This window comes from Numida meleagris, chromosome 5 (assembly GCF_002078875.1).
Source record: "Numida meleagris isolate 19003 breed g44 Domestic line chromosome 5, NumMel1.0, whole genome shotgun sequence".
Lineage (NCBI taxonomy): Eukaryota > Metazoa > Chordata > Aves > Galliformes > Numididae > Numida > Numida meleagris.
The window spans coordinates 41,446,344-41,465,633 of record NC_034413.1 but is presented as its reverse complement, the minus strand read 5'-3'; the positions used below and the strand labels follow the sequence as shown (position 1 = coordinate 41,465,633).

Sequence of the window (19,290 nt, the reverse complement as noted above, 5' to 3'; positions counted from 1 at the left end):
TAACATGGGTGCATGCTAACTTGCTGCAGCTGAGCCCGGTCCCAAAAGATGACCTTGTGTAGGACACCAGGCCGTGAGCATACACTGCACAGCACGAGCTCAGTCAGCCAGGTCTGTGTGTATGCAAGGTTCTGAAAGACAAAGTTTCTGTCTAATGTTAACATAAACCCAGTGCCTGCAGTCTGAAGTCCAGCAAATGCCATGACTCTAAATCATTAGAGATGCTGCTCCTTACCAAAAATATCTCCCAAACTCCTACTTTGCCATATTAGCACCCAGACCTCAGATCTTGAAACTGGTTAAATACACCGAAACCATTAACTGCTGTTTGCCATCTACATAGTAACATACAATGATATCTCTAACCATTTTGATCTCAAAATAGCTCTTGATTAAGCAAAAGTAGAACGTAGAACAATCCCATCTAGAAACTTTTCAGACAAAGCTTTGTGTAGCTCAGCAGTTGTGTGTTTGGGGATTGTATAGCTATTTTATAGCTTCAGCTCTTAACATTTCTTTTTCAGACTGAAGCCATTTAACAGACTGCAAGTAGTATTACAGCATTTGGTAAGAACAGCGTGTTGTTTGACCAAGGTGGAAGCTTTTGGGACTCTTACTCCTGAGACAGACAACACACACAACTTTCAATGTGTCTGTTCATGATGCTTCTGAATGCCATTTGAACGTAACATCGCCTGCATCTTTGAGCATTTCGTTATAATTGTCTATTAAATCATAAATTAAAGCCCAACTACTTTGGCCTTACCTAATTTTGTAGTTTGTTTCTATACTGCCTGCCTTATGTTCTTCCTTAAATATTGTTCCACTTTAAAATTAATTGTGAAAATAGTTTAGTGAGCAAACCTCTGCCGTTAGAAGTTACGTACAGTCAAAGCAGTGTGCACATTCAGGCTTGCGGTATCAAACTGCCAGTAAGACATATGGAATTCTTACTGTAATTGTTGCAGGTATTTTCAGAACGTCAGTCTTACACAACCATAGTTTTTTTTGTGTATTTGTTTGTTTGGTTTTTAAGTACCTCAGATGTCTTTGTCAAATAATGTATGACTCAAGAGCTTGCTGGAGCTTTACTGCATAAAGTGGTTTAGAGAGAACTTTGTAAGAAGTACAAATACAACTTGAAGTACAGTGGGAAAGCCTTAGTGTGGAATTCAAAATGTATGTTTTTAAATCTTAAACAGTGAGTTTTGAGAGCATGTTTCCATAAACACTCTTGTACATTACTTAAGATGTCAAAGCCATTTGCTTTACTTAGTGTTTTTGCACTTACAGAAAACATGTAAGCATACTGATTCTGCAGCTGATGTTCTGTTGCAAAAGAAAGGAGGCGCAGGAATAATAACTTTGAACAGACCCAAGGTTCTCAATGCACTAAGTTTTTCGATGATCCAACAAATTTATCCACAAATAAAGGTGAGTAGCTGTTACACTATCAGATGCCGGTTTTAAGGTTCAGCCTGACTCTTCATAGCATACTGTGTGAGAGCACTGGCTAAGGAGCTCAGGTCTACAGTATGGAAAGGAACAGACGATTTCAAGCATGTTAGAAAAATAAGACATCAAAGCAAAAAGCTGTCAGACAAAAAGTAAAGTTCTAGCATCTACACAGATAAGACACCCATATTAACACTAGGTCTGAATTAAAGGCAAGCAGCTGTCAGCATTCATACGTTCCTGCTGGCAACACCCAGCTGGTCATGCACGTATTCCAAGCTGTATAGCAGCGCTGGCTCTTAACTGAGTGCATACTTTGTTGGGAGGCTGCATGGTTGCAACAAAAGATACAAGTCATTAGGAAGGAAGTTGCTTTTAGTTTTGTTCCTTAATGAGTAGCTTTATGGAGTTACAGACAGTGTTTCTACAAGGTAGTGAAATAATGTGAAATTTTAAGCACGCAAATAATCCTTTTTCAGTTGAGTGATGTTATCATATTCAGGAAGTCAGACATGAATTACCCGTGTTGGTTAGATAGTTACCTGACTTTTGTGTCTTGGTAGATGGTTGTATTGCAAATTTATGCATTCTTTGAAGAGCATTTAAAGAACTACTTTATCTGTAGTACTGAGTACTGGCTTTATCTGAAGCACAACCTTTAAAGGTAGCATTATTTTCAGTATGGTTGCTGGTATACAAATATCCTGTCACAAATATGTCTGTGCACAAATTGACTTGATGCAGTCCATGACTGGCACTGATTGCAGTCATTTTGAGAATGTCCATCAACAATTTAAATGCTCTTTTCCTTGCTACACATCTTAGATTCAACAAAAATTGAATGACTCTGCTGAAACATAGTTACTGCATCTTCTGTATTCCCAGTTTTCTCCCTCATCATTGTGTTCCCCTTGAGATTTCTGCAGGCCCTGCTTTAGGAAAAGCTGCTTATCTTCAGAGATTAGGAGCTCTCTGTAAGCAGCTGTGCTGATCTCCAGTACCAAGGCTGAACATGACAATGGAGAGGCAGTTAGAGATTCCTAAACAAGCACATATAGCCCTCTGACTTCCTTTTAAAACAAACTAGTTAAAGCATGTTATGATTTGCTTTTTGAAAAATTAAAGTAAGAATCATATACTGTCCATAGACAGTATATTTTTATGCATAGCCTTTAATTTTATGTGGAAACATTTACCTCTCTTCAGACTTGGGAGCAAGATCCTGAAACTTTTCTAATAATTATAAAGGGATCTGGAGAAAGAGCTTTTTGTGCAGGCGGAGACATTAGAGGTAAGGACTATATTCTCTTAAACCAATTTTTATTCCTTTACAGAATGTTCTAACAGCTCTCTCACGATAGCACAGCAAGGTGTCAGAAGTCAGCACAGCTCATCTCTCACTGTTCTGTAGCAAGTGTCCATTTACCTGAGTCACAGTAAATAAAGGAATTCAATCCACACAAAGTAGTAGCTGGGAAAGATATGTCAAATGTTTGCTTATGAGTAACTGGTGATAACAGCCAATCATTTGTGGGAAGAGAGAGGGTTCTTATCTTTTCCTTCCCAGCATTTCATTATTGAGAGCTTCTTTGTAAGAAATTTGAAGGGTCTCAATAGGTAGTGCTGTTACTATTGAATGATTTGTGCCTGACATTTGACTCAGAGATGGGAAGATACATAGCTGACTACAGGGATCAATGTATTCGTGACTATTCTGTAACTATGTACAACAGGAAGTCTCCAAACTGTGAGAAATGGTTGTTTAAAAGCTTAAGTAAACAAGCAACACAGACAGTTGTTAAATTACACCCTGCTCTTACTGTTTCTTTGTGTTTAGCATTTGGCCTTCAGTATAATCAGTTTTAAGTGACTTGTCCATATACTGATATGAAATAGTATAAACAAGGTTGCCAACCATTGGAAGAGGTCTTATAGTGCAGCAAAGAGACTGTACTCTCTCAGGAATTATGTGACAAACTCTCCAACATAATGGAAGGCACTCTAATTTGATAGTTCGTCTTCATATTTCAGTTCGGTAAGTTTGTTTGCTCAGGTAAAATAAAGCACGATTAAGTTGTTTGCTGTAGGACAAAAATTCTTATGTAGTATTAATTTTTGTGCTTGTTTTTTTATGTTCTATTAATCTTGTAGTGATTTTTAGAATTTTTATTTCTTTTAAGCTATTGCAAATGCAGGAAGAGCTGGAGATAGAATGACACGAGATTACTTCAGAGAAGAATATACACTGGACAATGCCATTGGTATGTCTATTAGCAAATTTTAACACAATATAGTTTTCATAATAATGGCTTTGAATATAAATTCACTTTCTCTCTTTGCTAGTCCATAAAAGATAGCATAATAGAATTAGTAATTTTTTTTTAAACCAAGTTCAGTAGTAGTAACGTAACATCTCATTTCATACCTTGCATGCAGTTTCTTGTGTTTAACCTACCACAGCTACCTCATCCCATCCCACTGTTCTTGGTAGTTACAGTTCAGCAATTGATGGTATAATTGTTAGATTCAGACAGTACTGTTCTGCACTACTTATCCTTGATCTACTTCAAAGGCATAAAGAGAAAAATATATACATGGAAAATCATTAACACTCAACTAGATAGCAGAAGAACAAGTTATTTTAAACCTTTCCATTTAAGTAAGCTTCTCAAAGGAATGGTCCAGCTAGGAGATTATTGCCTTAGTTTATTGCAAAGAACCCACAGCTAAGTGATGTTAAAATAGTTAAGGACAAAGACACTGGGTGAAGTTTACTGGGTTTGAGAATATTAAAGGATACTAATTCTTACTCTTTCACGTGAAAAAAATCAGGAGTTGAATGTTTTAATTGGAAAAAACTTCTCAGAACATATTTTAATTGAATATGGTTTGGGTTTTTAAACATCCATCAGAAGTATCCAGTATTAGTTACTGCAGGAGAGGAGGTGAGGATGTTAGAGAATAACTTAGGTTGCCAGATGAGCATATAATAATAGTTATTAGAATAAGAGTAATATCTGAAAAGCTGTTTTTATTTGGTTTGACAGGGTTCTCAGCTTTAGCATTTTTTAATGTGCCTTCTTGCTTTCAGCTTGAGGTTTCTTGTAAAAGCTTAGTATTGGTATGCCAAACATTGCAAGAATACATATTCAAATGCTTGTTTGCTTCTTTTAAGTGGTGTTTTATACCTAAAATGCATATAATTACAAAAGCTAGGTTTTAGGTAATCCTGATATGATTGTATTCCATTAGGATTGAGATTTCTACCAGAAATAAATACTTTATATTGCACTCTACAACTTTAAATACATAGGGGAGCTGCTTTTAGTGAGTTTGTTATTGGGAAGACATGCCTCTGTGGAAATGTAGTTCAAAGACTAACATCTGGAGCCTGTGTGCTATCTTATACGTTCACGTGAGAGCAAAGTTAAAGATCCAGTTTTCATATTTTGTAACTAATAACCTCAAAGACTGAAGTGACTTGCAACATATTTTTTTGTTTTAAAGCATGGATCTATAGTCACAGCAGATACTTGTATCAGCAGTCTGATTCATTCTGAATGAATCTGAATCTTTCCATAAACAGTAATTGAAAGCATCAAGACTGTAGTTTCATACCTCCTAAGAGCTCCGACAACATGAACAGATAAAACCACAGTGCTTTAGGATAGCATCTTGACTTGCGCCATGCCTGGGCTGGAACATGCAGCAGAATTAGCAAGACAGAACACGTTCACGTTGCAGTAGCTGGTAGTCATGTTTTGGCTTAAACCTACCTTGGCCTTGTGCTCAAGTACTGGTACACACTCTGTGCTCTTAATCCAAGTGTAACATAGGGTGAAAGGGGAACTGCTGTGTCCAGCTTCCTGCAAGGCTGCTAACAATAGCCAGATACAGCTGAATTATCAGGTGCTCACACTGACACTTCACGTTCTCTTACGACACTAGGAGTGTAGTAAGACAGCCACTGGTGTTTCTTCCATTGCTTTATAATCACATGGAGCAGCTTCATTGTAAGATATTTTATTTTCTAATTTACTATTTTCTGTTGCTCCTGCTGAGGTAAGGCGTGGGGAAATGTATCATGTATACAGTTAGCTACATTCTATTCTTTTGGAGAAAAAAACAATTTTGTACATTTCTTGTAGGCACTTGCAAGAAGCCATATGTTGCACTTATTGATGGCATTACAATGGGAGCGGTAAGTTAAGTACCTTGGTGTGATACCTGGTATAGTTTGTTTTAAAGTAATATAACATTGTGTACCCCAGTTGCATGAACTGCACACAGTGCTTCAAATATTGCAGTTTAAAAAAATTTTAATCCAAAGCTTTTGTATTTAGCTTGTCAGACTAAATTACTGCTCTTCTACCACTTCTGTTCTTTGATTACTAGTGCAAGTAAATCCTCTGAGGATCTGGCAATAGTCCTGTCACTGTAGCAAACACCACCCCAAGGTTTTTGGAACACATGAATTTGTAGTTTTCCACTCTTTTTATTAGAAAATAGAACTATATAAAAATGCAATTAAAGGACAAGTCTTTACAAAAAAAGTAGAAAAAATCTGATTCAAAGCTTTACTTTAACAGGTGTTCATGAGTTCCCTGCTTTTCTGTCAAATGATCTGGCAATGCTTCTTCTGTCTCACCTCTGCATTACTCCCAAATAACAAGTTACAATATCTTGACTTCCTTTTCCAAGGTCACATCTTATTTCTAAAGCGTATGATTGGAGGAGACTCCATCATACTGCTTGTTATACTCAGTGCTAATAGCTGTTTTAGCAGTTGTTGACACTAAGTAGCATGAGTAGGCAGAACCATGCTTTTCAACTTCATGTGATAATGTTTGATACACGTGCATCATAGCGAGGAATGGAGTACAGTAATTGTGAGTTATTTTGAACAACGAATTGACAGTGATGCCTATCTGCCATATAGATTTATAGGTGATGACAAGTATTTCTGGACTGCTAATTACAATTGCTTCAATACAGTTCTTGACAGATACTCTTCTTTTTCCTGAAAGTAAAGATTTAAAGGAGCTCTGTATTATGGACTATCAGTAATTATGCTGGAAAGCTGCTTCAGTGTTTCTGCTGCCAGTTCACTTAGTAGGATTTTTGATTTTGTCATTGTTTTGAATGTAATAGGTCTAATTACTATATGAAATTGATTGCATTTATTCATAGAATGACTTGGGTTGGATCGTCAAGTTCCAGCTCCCCTGCCACAGGCAGGGCTGGATTCAGATTATTGCCTGATTCAGACTGAATAGAAGGGAATATTCCTTCCTAGAAAGAAGTTAGTTCCTTTCGTCTGTTCTACAGATGTCTATATAGTTGTTTTAACTAGGGTGTTTGAAACGTGACATAGGTCTTAAGGTGTTTTGCAGATCAAAACCTAAGAGGACCTTTCACACTGCAGAACCTGATGACTAGAAATGGTTGTTGCCCTACTGGAAGAGAGGAGGTCAGGCTAGTTGTCCACATATGGTTTTGTGGTTTTTTTTGTTTGAATTTGTTTTTCAGACCAACTCTTCAGGCATTTTTGTTCTACCCTTTTCTACGCTGCAGCTTCTGTTCTACTGCATTCCTTTTCATTGCTTTAAGAAATAATGTTGTCAGGTGTTTGCTTTAGGCAAAGCTTAGCACAAGTACAGGCATGAGCATGGAAGACCTCTAAAGCTTTACATTAAGTACTTTTGTCTCCCGTCTCTCTAGAAGCATTATTGTGGTATAACAGCCTAAACCACTATTTTGCAAAAGGCATTTTGTCTTTTCTTGCCTCAGGCTTTCTGAAATTAGAAAAAATAATAAAGAGATGAGACAAGCACATAGTTCCAAAGCCTGTATGCTTTGATGGCGATGAAGTGTGTATTCAGAGTTCTTTGTCCACTCTTCAGTCTGGTCTGCCAGTTGGGATTTTGGTTCCCATGCTGTATTTGAGTCTTTGCAGTACCACTTCAAGGTCTCAGACTCAGATTGTAGTTGTCTTTCATGTTAATATATGAAAACCAGACAACCTACTGTCTACTTGAACTAAGTTTGTCAAAGACGAGGTGGAAGAAGTGGAACACTGCATGATCCGTCACCTGTTGTGACTCTTCAATTCCTGTCTTCCCTTGCTCATTTTGTCTGTTTTGGTTGTGATCTTTTCAGTTTATCATAAAAAACTGACAATTGCTCTTTTTACTCTTTTCTTCTCTGCTGCTGAGCCCCAGAGATCTTGCTAGATACATTTATCAAGGGGAAAAAAGCTATGAAGAGCTATTAAAAAAAAAAGTAGAACTGCCCAGCAGCCAGTGTATTTTTAGAGGTCCCACAGATTGCTCACTATGATTGTGAGCTAAGTGGGAACGGTGTGTTTGAAAGGCATAGAAACCTTGAGTGCTGTTTATTTTGCGCATGTTAGTAGAGATGCGGTTCACTACAAGATATGTCCTTCCTACAGGAGCGCACCTTTTCATCAACACTTTGTTTTTTACCTCTCATTTGCAGTCCATGGAGGTATCTGCTGATAGTTTAACAAAAGGAGGCCAGCAGTCACATTTCACAGTACCTATCATTTTTTGTGTATGCTTTGTGTTAGTTTTGAGCTGCCTTCCTTTCAGACAGCTCTCCTCTGCCTGCAAGATTAGGTTTCATTTGTCTGAATGGACCAATGCTTTTGCAAGAGAAGTTTGTTAACTGCTATCATATTTTACCCTCTTCCCCCACTGTTTTCAGCATTGGGACCCCCATCAGTACTGACCTAACACAAACTTGAGGCTGCAGTGGCTGTTTTCTGTTGCAGTACAAAGAGGTTCACTGTGGCAAGGTTTTTAGATCAGTCCCACTACAACAGCCCTTGCAGTTGTCATATTACTATCTTGTTCTGCTTGTTGTATGGAAATATCCTATCCTACTGTAATTATTCACTGGGACTGCATTCATACGAAGGGGGTTATTCACGTTATAATTAGATACTGTTTTAAATTACTCAGATGCCAACAATCTATATTTTTGACACAATCAGGTCATATCTAATCTGTTTCATATGCTCACAGTCTTAGTCCTACAAGTGAGAGGGAGCTAGCAGTATTTGTCACTTATGAACCACAGTGAACATGTAAGTGAATAAAGCTAGTGACTCAAATTTTATTTAAAAGCTAATGGTTTAGGCTTAAATCATAGAACACTTGAATTTAACTCTAGACCACTTATCTATGCATAGACATGCAAGCAAATCTATGTTAGCTGTGCTTAAAAATGCAAATGCTCCTTTTGCATCACTATGATTATGTAATGCACCATTCTGATTCAAAATTGTTTAAAAACAGTGATATATTAAAAACTCCATTACTGTGTGCTCACGTAGTAGAAGTTGCTATTGATTCTCAGCTATCTTAGATTTGTAATGGAACTTGGAATTTTATCTTCAGAAAGGAACTGGTTCCACTTCAGCGCTGTATGGAGGCTGCTCACTGGCACACTGGGGAGCTTAATCAGCCAACAGATGGGGCTGTGGAGCTTCTTTTCTGCAGCTTCTTGGAGTGTTAGAGTTCAAAAACTAAATTCCATATAAACGTGTTCTGTAATCTTTTTGTACCTATTCGGCTTCAGGGCAGTAGGATCATGTGGTAACAGCTGATGAAGCAAAGATGGTGGCATTTTACTGGAAAAAATAGTGAAACAATTGAAACGGTCTGTAAATATTACATTTACTGATAAAGGGCGTATGTTGTTGAAGGGCACAGCAGGCACATGCTCTCATGTTGGTAGAAGTTATTGTTTGAATTATGTCAACTGCCTTCTATCCATAGATTTTTACTTCCTCAAAAATGAGAGATTGTGACAATCTTATCTTCTGCTGTTCACATTCAGAAAGAGTAACGGAAGGTTGAAATTTGAATACAGCTTGCAACTTTGAGATCAGCCTTGTTTCTACCCCCACTCCCCCAGGTACCAGGCCTCATTGGTGATGGCATGCAGTGCTGACTGCTTTGTTCTCTCTTCAACAGAGAGAGACCTCAGTGTAATTACTGTCAGTATAAGAAAGCAACTTTTTGACTGTTTGGGTTCATGAGTGGCTTTCCATTAGTTTTGTCAACACAGGTTTTTTTTTTGGCAAGGGTTTTTCAAGTGAGAGTCTATATCTAAGGTACTTAGATGAAGCATCCTTAAGATAACTATTTGAGTTGTTTAAAGTATTGTTTGAGCCTGTGTTAGTCACTCGGGTAGTAATAACAAATACATTAGGTTTTCGACTACAGAAGTAAGAGCTGAGGTTATCCCCTTGCACTTGAATAAGTGTTAAATATAGCTTGATGATGGCTTACCAGATTTTCAACTAATGCATTTAAAAGTCTCCAACATCAAGAATAGAGTTTCTCCTAGACATCTCACCCTAATGCTTAATTATTCTCCCACAATTTTCCTCTTTTCCTCATGCTTAATTTAAAACTTGAGTGCATTTAGTCAATACATTCCTGTCTTAGTCACAGCTCACTAAGAACCTTTGGAGGTACTTTTATTCCTTTCTCACACCCACCCCACTTTCACTGGGATAGGACTAGTTATTTGCTCTTTACTACAGATTCAGCCCCTTGGTCCTCTTGCAAACTTCTGGAATCACTCCAATTCCTGTACTTCACAGTTCATTACCAAAAATGAGACAGTATTTCAGCTGAGGGACTCATCAGCACCAAGTAGAGCAGAATAATTATCCCTCATACATTATAGAGATATTCTGCCACAGATAACTCATGCAAATCACAAAGCACCATACACTAGGAGGCCACCACATCTACGTATTTGTAAAGCTATCACTCTTGCACAACATAAAATACCATCACAATGAATTTCCTTACCACTTTTACCAGTTCCTAGTTCCTCCTTGAATGGAATTTGTACATCAAAGAGTTATTTCTGTTGAATTACCCTTTATCTCAAAGGCTCTACAAACAAAACCAAAATACACTTCCTCCTTGAAACCTGAATCATCTACTCTTGCCTTTTATAGCCCCACCACATCAAGCAGGTCGGACTTCCCCGATGAACTAAATCTGGGAAGAGGATACACTTCTGCCCTTTAGTGCCTTCTGTAGCATGATATCTTAAGTAGCTCTTTTTGCAACAGAATTGCATTATTACTTGTATTAAGTTTATGGTTGCTGTATGATCTTGAAAATAAGTCATTTGTTGCATAGAGAACACACATGCAGTCTCTGCATTTGATTTTACTTTCTTAAATGTAGCTGCTTTCATTTCATTAATTTGTTTGATCTTTATTTCACCATTTCTCCAAAATGAGATTAAATCCTTATCCTGCCTTCAAAGTGCGTACCTTCCCAAAATGTAATCTCAGAGTTAAATAGAAACCTCATTATTTCAGCATCCAAGCAACTAATGAAAGAATACAAAATAGAACTTTATTAATGATCGGCTTCTGTGATGAGGTACATTCTGTTTGGCTGTGAACTGCTGGTATCTTAAACATGTTTTCAGGTCATTGTGCCTTTCATTCCATAGTGATACCATCTAGGCTGCATTTTGATAGTTTGTTTACTTGAGGAAGCCGCTGCCTAAGAGGAAGTATCATAAATTCTACAGCTCAGAACAGGACGCTTTTCCATAATGTTGTTTTCTGAGCCATAACATCATCTTAACCCACGCCAGAGCCATTTAGCAATCGGCCAGCCCTACAGATTGGAAAAACTCCTTCTGTTGTACATGACTTCTTCCTTTCTGGAAGACACATTCAATATTGCTGCAGCCTTCTAGGTTGTAGCAGAATAGGTGAACTGAGTACCTAACATTTGGCTTTAACTTTCAATTGTGTCGGTGCAATTTGCATTCCAGTGGAGAATTCTAGTGGCTTTTATTGTTAGAGGAATCTGGCTCCTCTTTTAAGTCACGTGTCATGACCTGGAACGTACATCTTTAAGGCAGGTAACTGCTGAGCTGAAGTTTGCATCTCCACTCATAATTATTCTCTATTGCATCACACAGAGCCCACTTGTCTTAGTGAGGAATTATGATCTGGGAGAAAGGCAATGTTTTAGTGCTCTTCCATAAAAAGGGGAATACTTCTCTTTTAGGCTTTTACTTTGCTTTAAGCAATGAAGACTCATCATAACTCTGAATTACCAATTTTTTTTTTTTGAGGAGTTTGCAGTGTTTATTTCAACTCGAGCCTGGCATCTTTGTGAAACTTTACCTCAAACATTCCAGAAAGTTCAAGTCCCTTCACATTATTAAAGTATCTGCAGTCAGTTTTGGTTTAATTTATGCCCTAAAATCTGCCCTGAAGTAATTGTCACACTAGATCTGGATAAGCTGCTTTGTAGTTCTCTTGCTGCCCTCCTCATCTACAAACTCATGCATGTGTACTGCACAAAAAAGAAAAACCAAACTGTGGCTTGTTTGTTGCAGTTGCTGCAAAACAGAATGAGATTTTGTAAACAGGTATTTCTTGTACCCTGAAACAAACCTTTCTGATACTGACTGGTGTACTACTTAGCACTGTTTTCAATGTTCTATATTATAAAAGCTAAAGAAGAACAAAATGGGATTCCCTCTTTGCTGAAATTACAGTGTCCTTACCATCTGGCATGTAGGTCTGCCTGCTAAGCTCCTGCGACTGATCTGACAAATGGCACTCTTCATTTCATAGCTAATTGTACTAACATAACAGCACTTACCAACATCAGTAAGAGAAAACTACTGAATACTCTAATTTGCCTGTAGCATTTTTCCTCAGAGGGCTAATTACAAAGCACTGTCTCAAGTACAAGTACCTTAAATTATGGATTTGACAACAGTAATGCTACAGCAAGTAAAAATCCACTTCCTCTCTCACACCTGCAATGACTGATATATTTAATGGAAAATATGAAAAGGAATACTATTATTTTACACCTAGAAAGAGGCAGATTTTCTTAGTATTCATTGCACAGATGTTGTTATTATACGGTTGTACTGCACTTAATGTTTTCAAGTCACAGAGTGAATGTCCTTTTAATTTCTGTGCAGTGTAATGAGGCAGGGATCACATCATAGATGAAACATCACTTGTATACTCTGAAGCTAAAGTTGAGGTTTTAAGCTATGCATTCTAAATAAGGTGCATGCGTGTAGCCTCTGTATGTTTGCAGGAGGTTCCATTCATGGAATTATAGAAGCCTTTCCTGACCTTGCACTGCTGGGTGTCACCATGGAGATTGTGCATGCTTTGGCATAGATTCATTCTTTTCATTGAACACCAGTCTTTCTTGCTACAAGTTCCACTATTTTTCCTTAGTTCTAGGTCTTCATAGAGAGTCTCATATTGAATGAGTTCTCATCTCATTATTTCCCTCTCCTTCATTTTCAAAGGAAAAAGTCTGAAGAGAATTATTTTCCCCTCTATCTTTCATATTTCTGATAGCTTTCCCTCTTACCATGAATACATGTTTTCTTCTTGAGTTAGTTTGAGTGTCTGGCTACTTTCTTCTACTTTTTATGCATTTCTTTCCCCAAGAAAAACACCATTACATCATCATTCCTTTAGGTTGTGCCTGTCACCCTAAATAACTATGCTCCTGTTTAAATAAAGCTCTACTGCATGGGAAGAGCACCACAAGAAGTATTTCTTCAGTTTTAACAGAAAACTGAAAAGCTGAGTTCTTCCTTGGATACACCTTTCTGAAGTACATCCCTTGGCCGTCCCTACAGACATCAAGATGTGCCTATTAAAACATACAGATTTTTTTTGTAGTAGCTGCATTTTTAGGTGATTCAGGGGAATCGAGGGACATGCTTGCCTTCCAGAATTTTAGAAGTAATTTAAAAGTCAAGGTGGTCACTAAATATAAGTCTTACAAATTAGAATACAGTTGTGAAAAAGCAAGAAGCTCAGCCTACTTACTGCAGAGGTACATGTTTGACTGCCACTACTGTTTCTGTGTGGTCTAGGGGGTAGGATTGCAACTCAAGCATTTGGCACTAGAAGACTAGATCAGTACCAGTGGATTAGCTGCAAGGGGAGAAACAGCTGTTGCAGGCAACTACCCTAGTAGAAGTAGTTTAAAGTAATTGATAAGTTTTAGCTTTTAGTAAAAAAAAACAAAAAAGGGATTTTCAAAGTCTTGTTTAAATTCTGTTCCTAGAAGACAGGCATTGATTTGCAGCATGGTCCATGTAGTTAGTTTTCAAGTTTCACTGTAGAAAGAAACTGACCCAAAGGATTACTATTAATGTAGTTGAATCAGATTTGTTTAAATAATTAGAAGTCAGGACAGCAAGTTACACTGGTAGATCACTGCTCTGATTACAAAGAAGCAAAATTGCTTCTGACAGGTACTTGGCAATACCAAGCAAAGTATTCAACAGGTAGGCCAGTAATCGTATGCAGAAAGAAGAGACAAACTCACCCAGCTGGCAAAGGACTCTCTGGCAATACAGCACTCCTCATGAAGCACCCCAGGCCCAAGAGATGCTTTCCCTTCAGTGTCAGGCCTTTATATGAGCCCAGAGAGGCTCCACTCTCAGCCCACCCCTTCTGGTCAGCTGGGGAGCACGGGTGCAAACAATCTGCCTGTGCTCCCTGGGCCAGACACAGCCCAGGTTTTGAGCACAGGTGCTCAGTCACCAGTTCACGTCCTGACCTGACAGTTCCCCTACAAGATATTTGTAAATTAGAGGGGTTTTTAGCATTATATTTGAATCTGTGGCAGAGATATAAGTAAGCTTTGGGAAACATACAGTGTTCTGTGCACTGAAGCATCGGAGTATTCATCAAATACTGGTTAACATTCATAGCACGGACTATCTTAGAGGTTTGACCTTCTCCAGCCCAGCGATCCAGCCTGTCTGGATCCCTCTGTAGAGCCTTCCTACCCTCAGGCAGATCAACACTTCCTCCCAACTTGGTGTCATCTGCAAACTTACTGAGGGTGCACTCAGTCCTCTTGTCCAAGTCATCAGTAAAGATCTCAAATCCGGTCCCATTACTGACCCACTAGGAACACCGCTAGTGACTGGTCGCCAGCTGGATTTAACTCTGTTCACCACTGCTCTCTGGGCCCAGCCCTCCATCCAGCTTTTTACTCAGTGAAGAGTACGCTTGTCCAGGCCACGGGCTGCCAGCTTCTCCAGCAAAACACTGTGAGAGACAGTGTCAGAGGCTTTGCTAAAGTCTCGGTAGACTATGTCAGCAGCCTTTCCCTCATCCAGCATGCAGGTCACCTGGTCATAGAAGGAGATGAGGTTGGTCAAGCAGGACCAATTTTCTTGAACCTTTGCTAGCCGGGCCTGATCCCCTGGCTGTCCCACACATGCCACATTTCTCTGATTCACTAGGTCATCTTGCCTATATCTACAGATAAAAAATGAACTATATCATTTGAGGTGGTCCATAACATTAATGATGAATGAAGATTAATTTTGATTCAGTTTAAGAATTGCTGTGTCTGGATGCAGGGTGTAATGGTCTTACCTCAGTGACTTTTGATCTAGCATAGCTATAGGCTCCTGGTGCTTTTTTAATCAATTCATCTTGTTCGCTTTGCCCACTAATGCTTTTGAGAACATAGCAGCAGACAAAAATTGCTGCACATTGGCTTTTCTACACATCTGTTTTCAGATATATTTACCCTTTCTTATATCATGCCCAGTTTGTTTTGTTGATTGCCACATTTCTTTTGTGGTTCTGATCCTACCAGGAATTCTCATTTAGTTAAAAATGTGACTAGTTGAATTTGACACTTGCATTTGAACTTTTTTTACCAACAGGACTTACTACATGTTAGTATTATCATGAAATTGTTTGCTTGAACAGCCTATGGAAGATGTTTGTATTTCTTTTATTATATCTCTTATGCTTTCTTAGGCAGTGATTCCTTTGCAATGTTAGCAGTCCCTACCCAGGAAAGTGTAATTTATGTTTTTCCTGTGAGGCAGATCTGCTTTTCTGTATGTGAACAGATGTTATTCAGTTAATAACTCCAGTGCTCGATTCTGCAGGTGAATATGAGCACCATTTTGTTGTGGTGTATTTCTGTGGGATTTTCTATTGTGGTGGTCTTTGTTTTTTTAGTATCTTCCTTAGATATGGTATGTTCTCTGACTGACTAACGTGGGTCATTCTCAGTTGAAGATAATACAGCCTCTCAGCTGCAGCTTAACTTTGAAGATTTATAGTAGCTGTATCCTATTGCTCAGTTTATATCAGTTCTGTTCCACTGGAAGAATACTAAGGTTTTGCATTCATCATAAAAAAGTGGAAATCAATGATAAATTTTCCAAAGTGTCACATAATGACATTTGAAATACAGCATCGAGTAGGGAATCACGTGTATTGAAAGTAAAATTCAGATACTTTATTGGCTTTTTCAGAAGCCAGTTTATGAATTTGAATGGAAATGTGGAAGAGATTTGCTTGTAATATTATGTGCCTTTTTAAGGTAAGCTGACTCTAATACCAAAGGTGTAACCACACCATATTATTAATATTAAGATATTAATAACTATGCCTATCAATTTGTAACAATACATTTTCAGACCACTAATTCTGCTTTTATGTATGTTTTTGATTAATTCATATAGAAACCCTACAGAAAGGTCAATTAAATTGGTTGGTTGTTACTTAACACCTTCTCTTCCAATATAAATTTTAAGTATCTCTTGCAAAATGAAAGCGTTCAGTTGCCAGTGGGGGAAAAAAGTTTCTAGCAAGAATTAAGATAAATCATCTGGATTGAAAAACAAGCCTGATTCACCATAGATGTGTAATCATAAAGTCATTTACGTTGGAAAAGAACTTAAGATCGTCAAGCCCAACCATCACCTAATACTGCTCAGTTCACCACTAAACCACATCACTAAGCACCACATTCCGCCATCCCTTAAATGCCTCCAGGGATGAGGACCCCACCGCCTCCCTGGGCACCTCATTCCAGTGCCCAGCCAGCACTTCCATGAAGAAATTCTTCCTGCTAGCCAGTTTAAACCTTTGCTGATGCAACAACTTGAGGCTGTTGCCTCATGTCCTTTAAACTAATACACATCTGTCCTCTGGATTAGACAAAGAAGGTTAAATGCATGCAGTGAATGTATTAACCATTTGGGAAGCTGCACATAAACATACAAAAGCATCATCGGTTTAAGAAATCACTGGGCTTTGTACTGTACCTTCAGAGTGTTAACTCATTATCTCCTGGTTTTATCTTAGTTTTGGATTGTTTTGAAATAATCTTCAAATAAGTATGGATGTACTCATGCCATTTCCTTTACAGTGAATAAGAAGAAAATGCAATTTTAGACTTTTAAATGTGTATCTGAATTAAACTCTTATCTGTGCTATAAAACTTGAGGGCTATCTAGAAAACAAATCCAATTACAGCCAAGTCACTTGAGAAAGTGAAATCAGATTTAATTACTTCTTTCAAAAGAAAATTACTTCTTTCAACTTTTTATTAGCAAAACTCTACAGTTATTTTTATCACTATAAAAAGGAACAAACTGGGAAGAGAAGCTGTCTTCATGGAGTTTGCACTCCATTCTTTATTACTCAGTACTCAGCTGAACATTTCAGTCCTTTTTCTTGTGCAAACTTCTGATTGCCCAGAACATAAGCCAGAAAATGTTTTAAGATAGACAGTACTTGTATTCAGGGTTAGAAAAAAACCCACAAATTTATCATTAGAAAAAGCAGAATGGACTTGATTTATTTTATTCCAAGTTATCTTTATAAAAATATCGTCATTATTGCTGAGCATGCATAAAAATAACAGCAGAAGTATTGTGCTTTCTCCCGCTGTAGGAAAGGCTTTACTCAGTGCAGTGGAAATAATGCTGCTATGATGTTATGAAGCGTTGGAAGTGCTGGAGGCACAATTCCACTTGATTCAAGAATTCTAGAGCTTTTTTATGAGTGAACGAATCTTCACACAGAGGGCGTCTGCCTTTGCTCCTCAGATGAGATCTACAACCTGTCAAGTTAGAGAACTGAGGGACAGATAAGGGATGAGACATTGACTGTACCCTATGCAAATAAGATTCAGGTATTTGCCTCCTTGATAAAGAAGTCCCTCATGTATAGATTTGGCTTGGTCTATGGGTATCATATAAAATACAAGAGCCAGAAACCTTAAGTGTCTGTTTCTTCAGAAATTAGAGTGGAATCTTAAAAGCTTCATAAATTTATATTAAAATCTGAGATTGGCAGATACTCATTTTACAGAAAAAAAAAAAGAACACGCTTGAAGATGTCTTCAAATTTAATCATACATCAACCTGATGGAATAAGTGGTGACAATTAATTTCTTTCTGGCAGAACTGTACAGGAGGCCTGGGAAGAATGCTTGAGAATGGTGCAAGGAAATGGATGTCATTTTTATTAGCATCAGATAACTTTAACATTTTAATGTAAAATGCACCCAAAGAACTCTAGAAAAAGTGAAATGGAAATACATTCTACTGTCTCCTTAAAAGCATATGAAATATGTAATGCTGTTCCAAGCGGGTATTAGAGTCCTGAGGGAATCGGCTGATGTAGTCACCGAGCCACTCTCATTGATATTTGTAAAGTCATGGCAATCACGTGAAGTCCCTAGTGACTGGAAAAAAGGCAATGTCACTCCCATTTTTAAGAAGGGTAGAAGGGATGACCCAGGGAACTACCAACATGGGAAGCGAGAGGGGTGATACAAGACAACCAGCATGATTCCATCACCCAATTAATCTCACTGTTTTTGTTGGAAAATGCAAAATATCATGAAGGTTAAGGACTTTACCTGCATGAGGTGCTGTTTTTCTAATATCTAAACAGCTGGAGATGTTACTCAAAACTTGAAAACGTGGAAATTTAACAGTGAGAGGAAAGGAAGTAAGCTGAAACAGTAGAAAGAGATAAAATATTTGTATAAAGACACTTCTCGTGAAATATTCAATAGGTAGTATTTGTCTCTAGGTTCAGTCTAACACAGATTTTGTATTGGTATGTATCCTGTAGATGGCTTTGAGAAGTGAAACTCCTTTACCCATTTGTTATGGTAGTGTCAAGTAATTCCAATATTCTTGACGGAAGTGACCTGAAAAGTAGTAATCCTTTCAGATAACTGTTTCTCTTTAAATATGTCAGTTTGCCTATCGACATTTCTCTGAATGATGTTCACCTTTTCTGAAATGAAAATGCATATTTTTCTTGTGCCTTGCTGCTGCTTTCTGCCTAAATGAGAAAATGCGAGCAAAGAGGGTTAGGTACTTAGCAACGTGGATTCTGTTTGTGACTTGAAGAGCTACAGTCCCCAGATTAAGACGGTTTGAGTTTCTGACCATAGACTTTGAGTTTTAATGAGTAAATGCTGAAGACTTTTCCTGCTTAGAATATTTCTGTATTGATAAAGTTGGTAATTATCACATTATAATAATAATAAAATATTATTTATTTTAAAAGCATTATAATTACAAGTTCAAGCAATTCACATATATTCCGAAAGCGATGGTCCTTTTTTGTTGTAGATAGTTGGAAGTATGTGCAAAAATGGTAGATGAGAGAACATTGGCAAAAGAGCATTGTCTCCCTGAGTTGTCAAATGGAGATTCACAATTGCTGTCACTTTGGGCTATTTGTAGTTAATCTCCATATGAATCAGCAAAAAAGCCTAGAAAGCTATTTTGGTCAAACCGTAGAGGTAGCATAACGCTTTGTCTTTGAACCGTAAAAGACCTTTTAATACTTTGTTGAGATGTGCACGGTAAATGTAACATTATTTAATTGTAGAGGAGAGCAGGAAGTGTGTTGCGTAGGATAATGGTTGTGATTATTTTTCCTGGTGATTTTGTAACCGTTTCCTTGGTCTGGGTTCCATGTGC

The 19,290-nt window shown here is 37.8% G+C and overlaps 1 protein-coding gene and 1 long non-coding RNA gene across 3 annotated transcripts in view; one reads left to right on the top strand and one right to left on the bottom strand.

The window, feature by feature from the left end:
- The window catches only part of HIBCH (3-hydroxyisobutyryl-CoA hydrolase), a 37,383-nt gene that overhangs the window by 381 nt on the left and 17,712 nt on the right, over positions 1-19,290 (top strand). The window contains exons 2-6 of one of the 2 annotated variants that reach the window (XM_021400399.1): positions 525-567; positions 1,294-1,434; positions 2,662-2,746; positions 3,636-3,716; positions 5,604-5,656. In XM_021400399.1, the coding sequence (XP_021256074.1) occupies positions 525-567; positions 1,294-1,434; positions 2,662-2,746; positions 3,636-3,716; positions 5,604-5,656 (403 nt within the window). The remainder of the gene's footprint in view (positions 1-524; positions 568-1,293; positions 1,435-2,661; positions 2,747-3,635; positions 3,717-5,603; positions 5,657-19,290) is intronic. The other variant, XM_021400398.1, reaches the window with a different exon arrangement.
- LOC110400500 lies at positions 8,569-19,286 on the bottom strand. Its single transcript, XR_002439893.1, has 2 exons — positions 13,848-19,286; positions 8,569-9,109 (listed from the first exon to the last, which is right to left on the bottom strand). It is a non-coding gene; the product is annotated as an uncharacterized LOC110400500 (long non-coding RNA).